The 19,109-nt window shown below is 45.3% G+C and overlaps 1 protein-coding gene across 2 annotated transcripts in view; it reads right to left on the bottom strand.

Annotated features, from left to right (window-relative positions):
- The window catches only part of LOC147117022 (uncharacterized), a 242,969-nt gene that overhangs the window by 46,475 nt on the left and 177,385 nt on the right, over positions 1–19,109 (bottom strand). For both annotated transcript variants that reach the window (XM_085987596.1, XM_085987597.1), the window contains 2 exons: positions 16,881–16,952; positions 2,706–2,780 (listed from right to left, as the gene is read on the bottom strand). In XM_085987596.1, the coding sequence (XP_085843722.1) occupies positions 2,706–2,780; positions 16,881–16,952 (147 nt within the window). The remainder of the gene's footprint in view (positions 1–2,705; positions 2,781–16,880; positions 16,953–19,109) is intronic.

Genomic DNA, 19,109 nt, shown 5'->3' with positions numbered 1-19,109 from the left:
GCACTTCCTGCACACGTAGTTGTCAGGGACACAGGAAGTGTCCCTGAGTTCCCACATATCGCAGAGGAGCAGATCACAGGACCGGGCTGTCCTGTCATGACTTACCCTTTAATTGAGTTTAAATTAAATCAATCAATCCCACTAATTACACTACAGTTAAATAGTTTACCAACTTAGTACGCCATTAAAAACCCAGTTACACCTCATTGAACAAGGCTTAATTTTTTCGGGGTTTTTCAACAGCGATATTACACCATAAAAGGGGAAGTTCTCGTCAGTTCAGTGACTTCTCAAAGATTGCCATCTGCAGGGTCTTCAACAGCGCGCCCTGTGGAGGAGTAGGGAATCACTGACAGCAACCTAATAGGCTTACTCTGGGCATTTTGTAAAGGGTCTGTGGATGGTGCTTCTGTCATTTCTATCATAGATTAAATCTGTATGACTCTCTAGTTTGAAAAATCTGCAGCATGTATTTGGTAGCTGGGGTTCCCCATCCGATAGCAAATTGTGAAAAAATATTTTCACTTAATGAATCCAGCTGTCTATGCTTCTTCTCTACAGGAATAAAGTTCTTTTGCTGGACATACATCTTTTCAAATTTATGCCAGATCTGAAAGACCAATAATGTTATGGGTAGCACACTATGTCGAATTTCTCCACTCTGGTTGCTGTAGGATAGAGCTATCATAACATTCGCCATCAATTTAAGTAGGTATCCACAAAAAGTTCGACATTTGAGAAATCTCTAACTTATGTCATATGTGAAATTATCAGGACATACACCACCAAGACCACCCCCATTCCTTTTTGAAATGATGACTTCTAAAAGTTACAATTCACAAAAAACGGGTTACCTCTGGAGGTACTGAATCATGTTTAGTTCAGTTCTTAAACCATAGCGAGATTTTGAGATTACTGCTGAAATTATATTTGGAGAATGTATGCAAATAATATCCTGTAGCTTTTCTCATTTTCCAGTGGCTTGCAACTAATGCTGCACTTGTAGAAGCTCCCCCATTGGAGGTTTACTCTCGTGGGTAGATTTTCCAAGTCTTCATCAGTGACAAGGTACCTCACCAACTGCTAGCACTTATTGGAAAATCTATGTCAATAACACACCATAATTTTGTGATGCATGCTGGCGATAGGTAAGGACTCAAAAAATATACCATTTAATGTTTTATGAAATTTTACCAGCGAGGGAATTTGTTAAGGATTCTCCATAATTTTTATAAAATTACATGTTGGTTATTGATGGAATAGCTATCTTTAAACTATGTGAAAGGTGATGCATCTGAAGGCCATGATGGTTTAGTGCAATGTGGGTAAAACAAATTACTCTGGAAACAGTCTGGGAGTGCATTTTACAATAAAGGTTGGCAATGAAATTAAACTTGCACCCAAAATGAGTGGCAAGTCGGCTCGGTGAAGAAATTGCTTCCCGTACTGCTCCTTGCCAGCCCGAGCCAAATTTAGCGTTGGACCTCATTTGATTGAAAGGTGATCTGTAGCCACCAATCGGGCAACCCGATGTAGCACGCTGGTCAGGGCCTGATGAATTCCAGTCGGCTCCGATGCCGAGCCGACCCGTAATTAGGTCCTGGGGGAGGAGGCAAAGTGGAGGAGGAGCAAGCCCGGGCCATCAGTATTTTTTTTCGAGTCAGGAAGATCACTTCTACTCCTCCTAGCTCCACATAAATGTAAACTTTAAAAAGGTTTGTGCCTATGTCTTGAGAGGTCTCCGGCAGTCCCATGAAGGATAGCTGGATGGGTCGCTCAAGACCTGGTATGACTAGGCAGAGCTTGCAAGGTGCATCGGGGTTCTACAACCAATGTTAGGAACCAATTTGCATATGCAAGGCGCCTGATGCCTGTTTCAGGCGTGTGCCCGCTTCCAATATTGCGACCAGGGCACTTGCAGGACAGTTGGGGTGGGGGAGGTCACGATCAAAATTTGTCCCCTATCCTTCATTTTATGGCCAAAGAATGGGCAAAGCAAAGTTGAATTGCTCCCCCTAGGTGTGTAGAGAAGTGGTTCGAAATGTTATACGAGTACAGACTACAGTAACTGATACAACTGAAGCCTAAAGCTCACAAGACATTTAACAAATACAGTGACCAGAAATAGCACAGTCTTCTATGATATAGAAGGGTGATTTGTATGCTGTAGATTGTAAAGCATGTAACTAGGACAATGACATTTGCAATTATCTACTGAAGCCAACAAATGAGGAATAAACAGAGAACGGGGATGAAAAATGGTAGCTGTACTAAAAATACAGATATCAGCTGTTCTATAGTATGCTGTAAACATGGCTAATTATAACCCAGGACCTATGAGCAACATCTTTTCAGTGATGTGTGCCAACAGACTATTATCCAGAGTGCATGAGCGTGCCTCAAATTTTGAATTGATTCTAACTTTCAGAGATTATAAAGTTAAAACTTGATTCCTAAAATATAGTATCGTAAAGATAATCACCATTAATCTTTGCGAGTATATGGTTTTTGCACTTTTATGAAACTACTTGGCCACTGCACTAATATTTAATAAGTAGGTATTTAGTGCCTCAAAAACTCCCAACAGACTAATGCTGAAACATAGATACATTAAATATATTTGGGTGTATGTATATAGTAAATATCTGATATTAATGCAGAAAAAACATTTACTGGTAGTAATTACTGACAATAAGTATACTTACAGGTTGACGATATTTATTGTACTCTCTAAAATACTTTTGAGAACATCAAGAGAAATGGAAGTTGCACGAAGGTCCCTAAAAATGAAGAAATGGTATTATACTTTCAAATATATGACCAATTTTGAATACATAAGTAACTTGAGAAGTATCTATTATGTTTGCTCATTTTAATTTTGTATGCATGTGTGTGAGCCTGTGCCTGTACATGTGTGTGTTACATACTCCCATATTCCCACTTTTTTTCATTGTTATTTTTCCCTCCACTTATTCAGGTCTCCCAGGCAAAGCAGCATCTGCAGTCAAGAGGGAAGATGGGTAACCTGCTCCAAGACCTCCATCAATGTAACTCTGAGTGAGTGGTAGGAGGGGCATGACAGCAGTGCTAGATTCATTCGCCCTCACCCCCACCCAGCAGCTTCTCTCTCCCCCATTGTAGCAAAGTGTTTGCCTTCTGTTTGATGTCTCTCAAAGCAGCACGACTAAAATTAGTGGATATATCAATCTGGCTTTGATCTCTCCATCACAATGGGTCACTTCAATTTTAAAGTGATATAGCACATGTATATTGTACTAAATGCAAAAACCTGTTTTCCTCCCAAAAGTTTACCAGAACCAGGCGCTTAAGGAATAGCATTGTAAATCTGTCTCATTCTTCCTTTTGCAATTTCACCATGTGGCAGATAATGAATTTCTTTTCAAGTGTTGAACGCTGTTTGGCAGTTTTCCTATTCCAACATAAAATGCTAGATGGGCAGAATTTTGTGTAAGGAAGATAGGAAAGGTTAGCCGGCAACTCAACCTGAACCACACCTATTCATGGCTGGTTCCACAGCAGAACTGTCAAGGACCAGGAAAGTCAGGTTTTAAAAACATCTAGGGCATAATTTTGACTTTGGGTGACAGTATAAAACCGACAATATCGATTCAGCCGTCCGTTATACATCTCTCTCCATTTTCACTTCCATTGACTTCAATGGTGAGATGTATAATGGTTGGATGAATCGATATTGCCCATTTACACCATCACCCAAAGTCAGTTATGTAGTGTATGTAACCTGTACCACCTTAAGAGGATACCTTAAGGTGATGGACTACTTTTTGATGGCTCCTGTACGTTGTAGTACCGGTGGTGACCACACCGGTATATAAACCCTGTGGAGCAAAGTGTATCCCAGTTCAGCCCTGACCCTCAATCACTAAAGACCTGTTTAATTATTTCTGTAGTCTGTGTCCTGTTATTCAGCATAACTACATTTGAAAACACAGACTCAACAGTGGCGACGAGTCTGATCTTACCTAGCGGCAGTTGCATCAAAGGAAGCTTCGTCCTCTGAAACGGGCGTTGAACAAGGACATCCACCCTCAACATCCTGCTGGGCACTGCATCGCACGGGAGGCCATCGGGAACCCGGATTGGTTTTTGGCCACGAAGTCAAACATCAGTGAACATCCCTTCGACGACAGCGGCGGGTAAGCCCGATCGAGCGGCACGGGGGGGAAGTCGGCCGAGTTCTCAGTAAGAGAAGGGGAGGGAAACGACGAAAAGGGCGGAGAACACGACCGCAGCCAGTGTCAGGGGCCGGACTGCAATCGGGGCAGAGACGCGCAGCAGCCAGAAAAGCGTTTATGACCACAAGGACCGCGGGAGCGGCGGGGAACAAGAGCAGCAGCGTAGGGGAAAATAAAGGACCGCTGGGAGGCGCGAACGGCAACAGCGCGGGAATCGCCATTTTGAGTTGGCAGGGGAAGAAGACAAGCGCGGGAAAAGCCGCCAAGCGCGGGAAGCTGCCATTTTGAAAAAATTTTTTTTTTTAGTAATAATAATAATCATATCCGAAGGAAAGGAAACTCAACAAGGATGCCAAAAACGGGTAACATCACTGCTTTTGATAGCGATGTGGAAGATTGGGCCACTTATGTGGAACACGTCGAAGTTTACTGTACAACGAATGAGGTACCGGAGGATAAGAAAGCACTAACCCTATTAAACTCGATGGGTGCGAAGACGTACGGGTTATTCAGGAACCTTGTAACACCAGATAAACCGGTAGGAAAGAGTTTCGCGGATATTGTTACTATCCTGCAAAAGCATTTAAACCCCACGCCGCTGCTGATAGCGGAACGATTTAAATTCTACAAAAGAATTCAACTTAAAGGGGAAAGCAACGCTGAATTCTTAATCGACCTGCACAAGTTATCAAAGTACTGTCAGTTCGGTACAGGACTAGCAGACGCACTGAGAGATAAGTTTGTGTGTGGACTCCTAAGGGAAGGAACCTAGAAGCGACTGCTAGAGGAAAAGGATCTTACGCTGGACAAAGCTTTCAGCATTGCAGCATCGCACGAGGCAGCAGCACGAGGCGCTGCAGAGATACAACAAAGGCCATTGGAATTCAGCACCAATGAAATGGCATTGGGCGCAGTAAAGTGCTATCGTTGCGGAAGGACAACGCATGACCAGAACCAGTGCTGGTTCAAAAATAAAGAATGCAGGCAATGTGGCAAACTTGGTCACATAGCGAGAGTATGCCGGTCAGGAAAGAAGACCAGCAGCAAAAAGTCGCCGCAGGAGAAGTACAAAAAAGTACACAAGGTGACAGAGAACAGTTCGGATGAACAGAAGACGGATTCAGACTCCAGCAGTAAGGAACTGGGTTGTCTAAAAATACATAATGTGGGTAACACAGCAGACCACCAAACTATCTGGGTCATGCTTCGGATAGCAGGAGTCCAAGTGAAGATGGAATTGGACACTGGATCGGCATTGACGGTCATGAATAAGCAAGATTACAAAAGGTTATTCTCGCACATTCCCCTGAGGGATACGAAGATTGTATTGAAAACATACACGGGGCAAATAGTATACCCCATCGGAAAGATAAAAGTAAATGTGGTCTACAATGGTAAAGAAAGTCAGGAAATGGACTTGTATGTGTTACCTGATGGAGGTCCGCCACTACTGGGACAGGAATGGATCCGGAGAATAAATGTGGACTGGCATTCCATACAAGCACTAACTGTAGATTCCTGTAAAGAGGACGACGTCAAACCTAAACGACTGTCCAAAATATTGGACGATGCTAAGGAGGTGTTCCAACAGGGACTGGGAGAGCTTAAAGGCTTGAGAGGGAGCAGTCAGAGGCACCGAGGCCCACAGCCCCGAGACCGGAGGAGCAGCGGACCTGCGCGGAAGCAGCCCGAGGCGGGAGAGCTTAAAGGCTTGAGAGGGAGCAGTCAGAGGCACCGAGGCCCACAGCCCCGAGACCGGAGGAGCAGCGGACCTGCGCGGAAGCAGCCCGAGGCGGGAGAGCTTAAAGGCTTGAGAGGGAGCAGTCAGAGGCACCGAGGCCCACAGCCCCGAGACCGGAGGAGCAGCGGACCTGCGCGGAAGCAGCCCGAGGCGGGAGAGCTTAAAGGCTTGAGAGGGAGCAGTCAGAGGCACCGAGGCCCACAGCCCCGAGACCGGAGGAGCAGCGGACCTGCGCGGAAGCAGCCCGAGGCGGGAGAGCTTAAAGGCTTGAGAGGGAGCAGTCAGAGGCACCGAGGCCCACAGCCCCGAGACCGGAGGAGCAGCGGACCTGCGCGGAAGCAGCCCGAGGCGGGAGAGCTTAAAGGCTTGAGAGGGAGCAGTCAGAGGCACCGAGGCCCACAGCCCCGAGACCGGAGGAGCAGCGGACCTGCGCGGAAGCAGCCCGAGGCGGGAGAGCTTAAAGGCTTGAGAGGGAGCAGTCAGAGGCACCGAGGCCCACAGCCCCGAGACCGGAGGAGCAGCGGACCTGCGCGGAAGCAGCCCGAGGCGGGAGAGTTTAAAAGCTCACCTTTCGCGGGCTTTTTCTTTCACAGCTGGTGCAATCAGGAGAGCAGGAGGCCAGTAACTCTTATATAGGTGGAGCTGTTGCTAAACCCGAAACACTACAGTGTAGTGTCTCCCACCCTTCCACCTCCTCTAACCTTTTAGGGGTTAGGGGAAGTTGAAAAGGTAGGTTCAATTTATTTTATTTCAGAAGCCTAACCTAGGTGGAAAAGGTTCCAGGACAGGAGGCGGCAGTGAAAATACAACACCAGAAAACAGGTAGGTGACTGGTTGGTGAGTACTTTCACAAACTTATTCTAAGTAGAATTCAATAATTAAGCTAAATCGTAGTAAATAAAAGGGTATTGCAAGGGTTAAGTCATGGAAGGGCAGCTCGGACCCGTGCCATGCTCCTCCTGTGCCATGTGGGAAATCAGGGACACTGTCCCTGACAACTATGTGTGCAGGAAGTGTGTCCAGCTGCAGCTCCTAGCGGACCGCATGGCGGCGCTGGAGCTGCGAATGGACTCACTCTGGAGCATACGCGATGCTGAGGATCTTGTGGATAGCACATTCAGTGAGTTGGTCACACCGCAGGTAAAGGCTAGCTCAGACAGTAAATGGGTGACCAAAAGGCAGGGTAAAGGCAGGAAGGTAGTGCAGGAGTCGCCTGCGGTCATCTCCCTCCAAAACAGGTTTACCGTTTTGGGTACTGTTGGGGGAGATGACTTATCAGGGGAAGGCACCAGCAGCCAGGTTCAGGGCACCATGACTGGCTCTGCTGCACAGAAGGGCGGAAAAAAGAGGGATAGGGCTATAGTGATAGGGGATTCAATTGTAAGGGGGATAGATAGGAGTTTCTGTGGCCGAGACCGAGACTCCAAGATGGTATGTTGCCTCCCTGGTGCAAGGGTCAAGGATGTCTCGGAGCGGGTGCAGAGCATTCTGAAGGGGGAGGGGGATCAGCCAGTTGTCGTGGTACATGTAGGTACCAACGATGTAGGTAAAAAGAGGGAGGAGGTCCTACAAGCTGAATTTAGGGAGTTAGGAGCTAAATTGAAAAGTAGGACCTCAAAGGTAGTAATCTCTGGATTGCTACCAGTGCCACGAGCTAATAAGTTTAGAGAGAGTAAGATAGATAAGCTAAATACGTGGCTTGAGCAGTGGTGCAAGGGAGAGGGATTTAAATTCCTGAGGCATTGGAACCAGTTCTTGGGGAGGAGTGACCTGTACCAAGGGGACGGTCTACACCTGAACTGTGAGGGAGCCGATGTCCTCGGGGTAATATTTTCTAGGGCGGTTCGGGAGGATTTAAACTAATTTGGCAGGGGGATGGGAACCTAGGTAGTGGAAAAGAGGGAAGTCATATGAAGTCAGAAATAGATGGTAGAAAGGTGAGAAGCAATAAGCAAAGGAGAGAAACACAAAGGGCCAAACTAATTCATAATGAGAGTGTGAAAAAAGCAAGCCTGAAGGCTTTGTATCTTAATGCTAGAAGCATTAGGAACAAGGTGGATGAATTAGTTGTGGAAATAGAGGTAAACAAGTATGATTTGATTGGGATTACAGAAACGTGGCTGCAGGGTGGGCAAGGCTGGGAACTTAACATCCAGGGATATACAATATTTAGGAAGGATCGGCAAAAAGGTAGGGGAGGTGGGGTAGCATTGCTGGTAAAGGAGGGGATTAATGCAATGGAAAGGAAGGATATTAACTCGGATGAAACGGAATCTGTATGGGTAGAAATGAGAAATAGCAAGGGGAGGAAAACGTTAGTGGGTGTGATATATAGGCCTCCAAATAGTAATATGGAGGTGAGGGAAGGCATAAAAAGGGAAATTAGAGAAGCGTGCGATAAGAGCACAGCTGTCATCATGGGTGACTTTAATTTACATATTGATTGGACTACCCAAATTAGTAAAAATTCTGAGGAGGAGGAATTCCTGGAATGTTTTCGGGACGGTTATCTGGACCAATATGTCGAGGAGCCGACTCGAGATCAGGCCATTTTAGACTGGGTATTGTGCAATGAGAAGGGACTTATCAGCAATCTTCTTGTACGAGGCCCCTTGGGTCAGAGCGATCATAATATGATCGAGCTCTCAGTCGAGATGGAGAGTGAGGAAATTGAATCAGAGACTAAGGTCCAGAACTTAAATAAAGGGAATTACGAGGGTATGAGACGGGAATTGGGTAAGATTGATTGGGTGGTGTTTCTGGGGGGATTGACAGTGGATAGACAATGGCAAGCATTCAAAGATAGAATGGAAGAATTCCAGAACATGTTTATACCGGTTTGGCATAAAAATAAACCTAAAAAGGTGACTCAACCGTGGATAACGAGGGAAATTAGGGACAGCATAAAATCAAAAAAAAGGGCATATCAACTGGCAAAAAAAAGCACCAGACCGGAAGATTGGGGGCAGTACAGGATACAGCAAAAGAGGACAAAGGGATTAATCAGGAAGGGGAAAATAGAATACGAAAGTAAACTTGCAGCAAACATAAAGACAGACTGCAAAAGCTTTTATCGGTATATCAGGAGGAAAAGACTGGTAAAATCCCAAGTCGGTCCCTTGCAGTCTGATTCGGGAGAATATATAATGGAGAATAAGGAAATGGCAGACCAATTAAACTCATACTTTGGTTCTGTATTCACAAAGGAGGACACAAATAACCTCCCAGGAATATCGGCAAACATAGGGACTAATGAGAGGGAGGAGCTGACAGAAATTAGTATCTCTAGGGATATGGTGTTGGGTAAGTTGAGGGGACTGAAGGCCGACAAATCCCCAGGGCCTGATAAACTACATCCTAGGGTACTTAAGGAGGTTGCCCTGGAGATAGCAGATGCTCTAAGGATCATCTTCCGGAACTCCATTGACTCGGGAACAGTACCCGTGGATTGGAGGGTAGCTAATGTTACCCCAATATTTAAAAAGGGGGGTAGAGAGAAAGCAGGGAATTATAGACCAGTAAGCCTTACATCGGTTGTGGGCAAAATGCTAGAGTCCATTATTAAGGATAAAATAGCGGAGCACTTGACAAATGGGGAAAGGATCGGACAGAGTCAACATGGATTTACAAAGGGTAAATCGTGTTTGACTAATCTGCTGGAATTTTTTGAGGAGGTAACTGGTAGAATAGATGGGGGAGAGCCAGTGGATGTGGTGTACCTTGACTTCCAGAAAGCCTTCGATAAGGTTCCACACAAAAGATTATCATGCAAAATTAAGGCTCATGGGATTGGGGGCAAAGTATTAACGTGGATAGAGAACTGGCTGGCGGATAGAAAACAGAGAGTTGGAATAAACGGCTCGTTTTCGGAGTGGCAGGCAGTGACCAGCGGGGTGCCGCAAGGATCTGTCCTGGGACCCCAGCTGTTCACAATATATATAAATGATCTGGATCAGGGAATTGGATGCAATATTTCCAAATTCGCTGACGACACTAAACTAGGAGGAGGGGTGGGCTCTGATGAGGATGTCAGGAGGCTACAGTGTGATTTGGACAGGTTGGGGGAATGGGCGGATACGTGGCAGATGCACTATAATGTGGATAAATGCGAGGTTATCCACTTTGGGGGTAAAAACAGGAGGGTAGATTATTATCTAAATGGCAATAGATTGGGAGATGGGGAAGTGCAGAGGGACCTGGGTGTTCTTGTGCACCAGTCACTGAAGGAGAGCATGCAGGTGCAACAGGCGATTAAGAAGGCAAATGGTATGTTGGCCTTCATATCAAGGGGGTTCGAGTATAGGAATAGGGATACCTTACTACAGCTGTACAAGGTGCTGGTGAGACCGCATCTGGAGTATTGTGTACAGTTTTGGTCGCCCCATCTGCGGAAGGATGTTCTTGCCATGGAAAGAGTGCAACGGCGATTCACCAGGCTGATACCTGGAATGGCGGGAATGACCTACGAAGAGAGATTAAATAGTTTGGGCTTGTACTCACTGGAGTTTAGAAGATTGAGAGGGGATCTCATCGAAACATATAAAATTATGGCAGGCCTGGACAGGCTGAATTCAGAGAGAATGTTTCCAATGGCCGGGGAGCACAGAACCAGGGGCCACAGTCTAAAAATAGCGGGCAAATCATTTAAAACAGAGATGAGGAAGAATTTCTTCACTCAAAGAGTGGTGAGCCTGTGGAATTCCCTGCCACAGAGGGCTGTGAAGGCTAATTCAATAAATATTTTCAAGAGAGAATTGGATATATTTCTGAAGGCTAAGGGGATTAAGGGTTACGGAGAAAAGGCGGGGACGGGGTACTGAACTGGTAAGATCAGCTATGATCTCAGACGAAGATCAGCCATGATCTCATTGAATGGCGGAGCAGGCTCGAAGGGCCGAATGGCCTACTCCTGTTCCTATCTCTATGTATCTATGTATCTATGAAAGGAATTACGGCAAATATCAAGGCTGAAGAACATGCAAACCCAAAATTTTTCAAAGCCAGACCAGTACCTTATGCGATACGACCTGCTGTGGAAGCAGAGCTGGAAGGGCTAGAACGTTCAGGAGTACTGTCAAAGGTGGACTGGAGAGAATGGGCCACACCCATTGTTCCTGTCATGAAGCGTTCGTTGAGCAACAAGCCGGGGGAACCTGGGAAGGTTCGCATCTGTGGCGATTTCAAGATCACTGTTAATCCGGTTCTTCACACGGTACAATATCCGATTCCGCGGATTGAAGATATCTTCGCTTCGCTGTCTGGCGGGAAACACTTCACCAAGATAGACCTGGCGCAGGCGTACCTACAGATGGAAGTTGATGAAGCGTCACGCCAGTATCTCACGATCAACACACATAAGGGCTTATATCGGTATAATAGACTGTTTTTTGGAGTGGCATCGGCTCCAGCGATTTGGCAAAGGGCCATGGAGCAGGTATTGCAGGGAATTCCAGGCACACAATGCTACCTGGACGACATTCTGATTACAGGAGATGATGATAAGGATCACCTCGCGAATTTGGAGCAGGTGCTCACCAGATTGAAAGAATATGGGCTCAGAGTTAATCGCCAGAAATGTGAGTTCTTTCAAAAGCGAATCTCGTACTGCGGCCACGTTATTGACCAGGAGGGGCTCCATAAGTCACCTGACAAGATCGAAGCTGTTGTGAAAGCTCCCGCTCCGGAAAATGTATCCCAGTTGAGGTCGTTCCTTGGGTTGGTTAACTATTACCACAAGTTTCTTCCAAATTTATCCACGGTGTTACAGCCGCTGAACACTCTTTTGCAAATGGGAATACCATGGAAGTTGAGCGATGATTGTAAGCGGGCTTTTCAAAAAAGCAAGGCACTGATCACCTCTAAGGAAGTGTTGGCTCACTTTAACCCAATGCTGCCTATTCGCTTAGCTTGTGATGCTTCTCCATATGGTATCGGAGCAGTGCTCTCACATAAGTTTCCAAATGGTTTGGAAAGGCCAGTCGCGTTCGCATCCAGATCATTGACCTCCGCAGAGCGCAACTATGCTCAGATAGATAGGGAGGCTCTCAGCCTCGTGTGGGGAGTTAAGAAATTTAACCATTACCTGCAAGGCCAAAAGTTTACGCTGCTGACAGATCACCAGCCGTTGGTTTCCATTTTTAACCCTAAGAAGGGTGTTCCGGTTATGACGGCACAGAGGCTTCAGAGATGGTCCCTTTTCCTAGGGGCACATCAATATGATATTGAATTCAAAGGTACAAAGCAACATGGTAATGCTGATGGGCTGTCGTGCCTGCCACTACCTACAGCGGAAGAGGCACCGGCAGTTGACCCTGTCGACATATTTCACTCGACCATCATAGAATGCTTACCAGTCACCGATGCGGGTATTGAGAGAGAGTCCCAAAACGACCCGACACTGTCTCGGGTCTACGATTTGACAGTGCAGGGATGGCCAGCACATGGCGACCCACTGTTACCAGCATTCTCAGCCAGACAAGAACAGCTGTCCGTCTGTCAAGGAACATTGATGTATGGAGCAAGGGTGATTATTCCTCCTAAATTAAGGGAGAGAGTTCTGAAAGAATTGCATGAAGGTCATCTGGGGGGAGTCAAGATGAAAATCCTTGCTAGGGCTTATGTGTGGTGGCCAGGTATCGACAAACAAATAGAGGATCTGACTAAAAGCTGCTCAGGGTGCCAGGAAGTTCAAAATGCACCTCCAATTGCACCGCTGCATCCGTGGGAATGGCCTTCAACCCCATGGCAACGTGTGCATATCGACTTTGCAGGTCCATTCATGGATTCCATGTTTTTGATAGCAGTAGACGCACATTCTAAATGGCCAGAAGTGATTAAGATGTCGACCACTACCTCTGAGAAGACGATCGCAGTTCTAAGAACCATATTTGCAAGGAATGGGTTGCCGGAACAAATATGTTCAGACAACGGACCACAGTTCGTGTCAGAAGAATTCCAGAAATTCATGAAAAAAAATGGAGTGAAACACTATACATCTGCCCCATATCATCCGGCTACAAATGGGTTGGCCGAGAGATTTGTACAAACGTTCAAAAAGGCGATAAAGGCCATGAGCGAAGACCATATTCCACGACAACACAAGGTGGACAATTTCCTGATGGCGTATCGAAACGCCACGCATGCAGTGACAAATCAAAGCCCTGCCATAATGTTCTATAACAGGAGGTTGCGGTCCCGGTTGGATTTGCTAAAACCCAATGTGCGAAGGGAAGTTGAAAACAAGCAATTCCAGCATGTAAATAACAAGGCCACTCGTAGTTTCGAAATAGGACAACCAGTGTTGGCCAGGGACTATAGGGATGATAAATGGCAATCCGGAACAATTCGTGCCCGACAAGGACCCTTGATGTACACGGTAGACGTTGGAGAGAACGTAATACGACGTCATGCTGACCAACTTGTAGAATCGAGAACAAGGGTCGACCCCATGTCTACGGCAGAGACACCAGTTGAAGAATTTATTGAGCCTGTAGCATCTACCTCAGACTCAAACGTACATGATGATGTTCAATCCATAGGAGATCAAATGGATGAGTCATCCCAGCAACGAGAACCAGAGACCCCTGAAAGGCGTTATCCGGCCCGGATCAGGAGGCCTCCTCAGAGACTGAATCTTTGAACAGTTTTGTGTGAAAATTGTATATATGTTATCCATGTAATGTTTAATTTGGGGTGTACACTGTTCAGCTAAAAGGGGAGGAATTGTAGTGTATGTAACCTGTACCACCTTAAGAGGATACCTTAAGGTGATGGACTACTTTTTGATGGCTCCTGTACATTGTAGTACCGGTGGTGACCACACCGGTATATAAACCCTGTGGAGCAAAGTGTATCCCAGTTCAGCCCTGACCCTCAATCACTGAAGACCTGTTTAATTATTTCTGTAGTCTGTGTCCTGTTATTCAGCATAACTACATTTGAAAACACAGACTCAACAAGTTACCCCCCTGCTTTCTAGTCTGAGAGTTGCCCTTCAACAAACTGCAAAATAAGAACATAAGAACATAAGAAATAGGAGCAGGAGTAGACCAATCGGCCCCTCGAGCCTGCTCCGCCATTCAATAAGATCATGGCTGATCTGATCCTAACCGCCAATCCACTATCACAGAACCATCTCCTGAATGTAACAGAATTAGACACACGAAAGAGGAGCAGGATCAGGCTACACGGCCCCTGGGCCCGCTCCGCTACCCACAGGGCCATGACCAATCCGAACCTAGACTCATGTCCAAATTCCTGCCCGCTCCCCGTAACCCTTAATTCCCTTTACTTCTAGGAAACTGTCTATTTCTGTTTTAAATTTATGTAATGATGTAGCTTCTACAGCTTTTTGGGGCAGCATATTCCATGGACCTACCACCCTCTGAGTGAAGTAGTTCCTCCTCATCTCAGTTTTGAAAGAGCAGCCCCTTATTCTAAGACTATGCCCCCTAGTTCTAGCTTCACCCATCACCGGGAACATCTTCCCTGCATCCACCCGATCCAACCCCTTCACAATCTTATATGTTTCAATAAGATCGCCTCTCATTCTTCTGAACTCCAATGAGTAGAGTCCCAATCTACTCAACCTCTCCTCATATGTCCATCCCCTCATCCCCGGGATTAACCGAGTGAACTTTCTTTGTACTGACTCGAGAGCAAGTATGTCCTTTCTTAAGTATGGACAACAAAACTGTACGCAGTATTCCAGGTGCGGTCTCACCAATACCTTGTACAACTGAAGCAATACCTCCCTATTTTTATATTCTATCCCCCTAGCAATGAAAGCCAACATTCCATTGGCCTTCTTAATCACTTGCTGCACCTGCATACTAACCTTTTGAGTTTCGTGCACCAGGACCCCCAGATCCCTTTGTACTTCAGTACTTTCCAGTTTCTTGCCATTAAGATAATAACTTGCTCTACGATTTTTCCTGCCAAAGTGCATAACCTCACACTTTCCAGTATTGTATTCCATCTGCCAAATCTCTGCCCACTTACTTAGCCTGTCTATGTCCCCTTGCAGGTTTTTTAGGTCCTCCTCACTCACTACTTTCCCTCCCATCTTAGTATCATCTGCAAACTTTGATATGTTACACTCGGTCCCCTCCTCCAAATCGTTAATATAGATTGTAAAGAGTTGGGGACCCAGCACTGACCCCTGCGGAATACCACTAGTTACTGATTGCCAGTCTGAGAATGAACCATTTATCCCAACTCTCTGCCTTCTGTTAGATAGCCAATCCTCTATCCATGCCAGAATATTACCCCCAATCCCGTGATTTTTTATCTTAAGCAATAATCTTTTGTGTGGCACCTTGTCAAATGCCTTTTGGAAGTCTAAATACACTACGTCCACTGGTTCCCCTTTATCCACCCTATATGTTACTTCCTCAAAGAACTCCAGCAAATTTGTCAAACATGATTTCCCCTTCATAAAACCATGCTGACTTTGTCCTATTAAATTATGATTATCCAAATGTCCTGTTACTGTCTCCTTAATAATGGACTCCAAAATTTTACCTACCACAGATGTTAGGCTAACCGGTCTATAGTTTCCAGCCTTCTGTCTACTGCCCTTTTTAAATAAGGGTGTTACATTAGCAGTTTTCCAGTCTGCCGGGACCTTTGCCGAGTCCAGGGAGTTTTGGAAAATTATTACCAATGCATCCACAATCCCTACCGCCACTTCCCTCAAGATCCTAGGATGTAAGCCATCAGGTCCAGGTGATTTATCCGCCTTGAGTCCCATTATTTTACTGAGTACCACTTCCTTAGTGATTTTGATCGTGTTTAACCCCTCCCCCCCTTTAGCCCCCTGTTTGTCCAGTATTGGGATATTCTTAGTGTCTTCTATTGTTATGACTGATATAAAATATTCATTCAGTGTTTTTGCCATCTCCATATTTCCCACCATTAATTTCCCGGTCTCATCCTCTAAGGGACCAACATTTACTTTAGCCACCCTTTTTCTTTTTATATAACTATAAAAACTCTTACTATCTGTTTTTATATTTTTTGCTAATTTACTTTCATAATCTATCTTCACTTCAATTTACACTTCAATAATAAAAGTACAAATGCCAAAATATCACACAAGTAAATTGAGAATATCTCAATAGTGTATCAATTAAAAAGGATTTCAATAATACATTGAGGTAGAGAAATGGAAATACTGGTAATGGAGCACAGCACTGGGGAAGGTCACATCTCTGAAAATGGAGAAGTCACACAAGGAGTCAATTTTACAGATTTGAATTTACTTAGTCATACATATGTTTGGAGCTAAGTGTGCATGTCCTGATCCAAAAAAGCACTTCAAATAGCTTAAAGAATATTTTTTAGGAGTCAAACATTTCCCTAACTTTCCACAAAGTACTGAATCATTGCTGGAGTGTGGTTTGCTGGGTGCCAGCCTATCGCCCTATTAGCCATTCTTCCTATGCGAGTCCAGACAGTGGCGAGCAGCAGACTATTCAACCTTGGGAAATATCAAATCTGAAATCCATCCAGCCGTCAACAGACTTCCACATTTTCCACCAGCAGTCATTGCTTCACGTTCAGCAGCAGGTTGTTTTTATCTGTCCAAGCCCAGGAGGCTAACTGTATTGCCTCATACTGCTGTCTCAAATATGATCAGCTATCTCAGCCTAGGCCAATGATCAAAGATGGGACCTTTCTGCTCTGTATGTTTCAGTACTACAACATGCAACGCATTTATCTCCTAAGCCACAGAAGAACTTTAAATTTAAATATTCAAAACTGCAATTTAATACATAAAAGTATCAGTCAACAGGATGGTAATGAAGCACAAAAGTGTAAAAACTTTTTTAAATAATTCACATACATATATAGAAATGTAAATATTTTTTAAATTAACATTTTAGTTATCTTGATTTTAGTAATAACATCAGAAACATACTTACAAGTAGATTATTGAAGACAGATGATCAAAAGCTCCTTTACCTATTAAGCTTAAATAATTATCACTTATATTCCTAAAAGAGAGCATAAATTGTTAAATATTTCAAAAAATGTATCTTCATGGCATACATTCTCTATGTTATACAATCACTTTCTTTACAATTAAGTTTACTTAAAATAATCTAATAAAAGTATGGATTTAATATAAGTAATAAAGTTATTTAAAATGGATTAAAATGACCGACTCAGTTCATATCACTTATAATCATGTCAACTTTGTAGTCTTGCATTGAATTCTAACCCCCTCTCTTGGTCTCTGACGTACATTACTTGTACATTTGGAATTCTGCTCTGACATTTATATTTTGCAAATTTGCATACTGCAAATGTGTTCCAGGTAAGACTGAAGGAAAAAGATCAAGGAAAAACAAGACAATGTGAACTGGGGGCCGAGGGGAACTCAAGGAGTGCCTCCATAATTTCTGGCAGGGGGAGATTGTAGGGGTGTTGGTGTGAACTGGGAAGGTTGAGGGGAGAAGACTGCCAGCATACAAGAGGGAGTGGAGATATTGCCAGTGTGACCAGGGAATAGAAGGGGAGAAGAAGATACCAGCATTAATAGGGTGGGGAGAGAAGAAAAATATCAATGTGAGCTGGCTGGAAGGCAGGGGGGTGGAAGTCCCGTTCACCCATCACCCCTGTGCTCACTGATCTACAATGGCTCCCAGTCCACCAACGCCTCGATTTTAAAATTCTCATCCCCCTGTTCAAATCTCTCTATGGCCTCACCTCTCCCTACCTCTGTAACCTCCTACAACCCTCCGAGAACTCTGCATTCCTCCAACTCTGGCCTCTTGTGCATCCCCCACTTCTATAGCCTCACTATTGGCAGCCGTACCTTCAGCCATCTAGAACCTAAGTTCTGGAATTCCATCCTCAAACCGCTTTGCCTCTCCACCTCTCCTTCTTTAAGACGCTGCGTAAAACTTACCTCTTTGATCAAGCATTTGGCTATCTGTCCTAATGTCTGCTGCTTTGGCTCAGTGTCAATTTTTGTCTGAGTACACTCCTATGAGGCACCTTAGGACGTTTTACTATGTTAAAAGCGCTATATAAATACAAGTTGTTGTTGGGATAAGAGTGTTCGTGTGAACTGGGAGAGAGAATAAGGGTACCAGTATAAACTTGGGAGCAGCTCTACAGACGCCTGAAGGCCGAGGTCCAACAAAAAACTCGCGACCGAAAGAACAGATGGTGGGTGGAGAAAGTGCAGGAGATCCAGCAGCTAGCCGACAACCACAACGTGCGTGGATTCTTTAGTGCAGTCAAGACCATCTACGGCCCAAGCACCCAAGGCCCTACCCCACTGCGGGCCAAGAACGGAGAGGTACTCATCAAGGACAGAGAGGCAGTCAGTGCCCACTGGAAGGAGCACTTCGAAGATCTCCTTAACCGAGACTCTGTCTTCGACGCGAGTGTCCTCAACTCCATCCCGCAGCATGCTACCCACCACCATCTCAGCACAACCCCAGCCCGGCATGAGGTTGAAAAGGCCATCCGACAACTGAAAAACAACAAGGCCTCAGGAACAGATGGAATCCCTGCCGAGGCACTAAAGCATAGCAGAGAAGCACTACTGGCGCGAATTCATGAACTCATTTTTCTTATCTGGAAGGAGGAGAGCATGCCAGGGGATCTCAGAGACGCCGTAATTGTGACCATCTTCAAGAAAGGTGACAAGTCCAATTGCGGTAATTATAGAGGAGTTTCCCTGCTGTCTGCCACAGGGAAAGTCATCAAAAGAATCCTCCTCAATCGCCTTCTCCCAGTGGCTGAAGAGCTTCTCCCAGAGTCGCAATGCGGATTCCTCCCACTAAGGGGCACAATGGACATGATCTTCACCGCTCGTCAATTACAAGAGAAATACAGGGAACAGCACCAACCACTGTACATGGCCTTCTTTGATCTCACAAAGGCCTTCGACACTGTCAACCGTGAGGGATTATAGAGTGTCCTCCTCAAATTTGGCTGCCCTCAAAAGTTTGTCACCATCCTCCGCCTGCTTCACGACGACATGCAAGCCATGATCCTGACCAACGGTTCCACCACAGACCCAATTCATGTAGAGACCGGGGTCAAACAAGGCTGTGTCATCGCACCAATGCTCTTCTTGATCTTCCTTGCTGCAATGCTCCCATCTCACCCTCAGTAAGCTCCCCGCTGGAGTGAAG

The sequence above is a fragment of the Somniosus microcephalus genome, chromosome 5 (assembly GCF_052327205.1).
Source record: "Somniosus microcephalus isolate GS21.2 chromosome 5, FLI_Smic_1.0, whole genome shotgun sequence".
In the NCBI taxonomy this organism is placed as follows: domain Eukaryota; kingdom Metazoa; phylum Chordata; class Chondrichthyes; order Squaliformes; family Somniosidae; genus Somniosus; species Somniosus microcephalus.
This window is presented reverse-complemented; position numbering and strand designations above follow the sequence as displayed.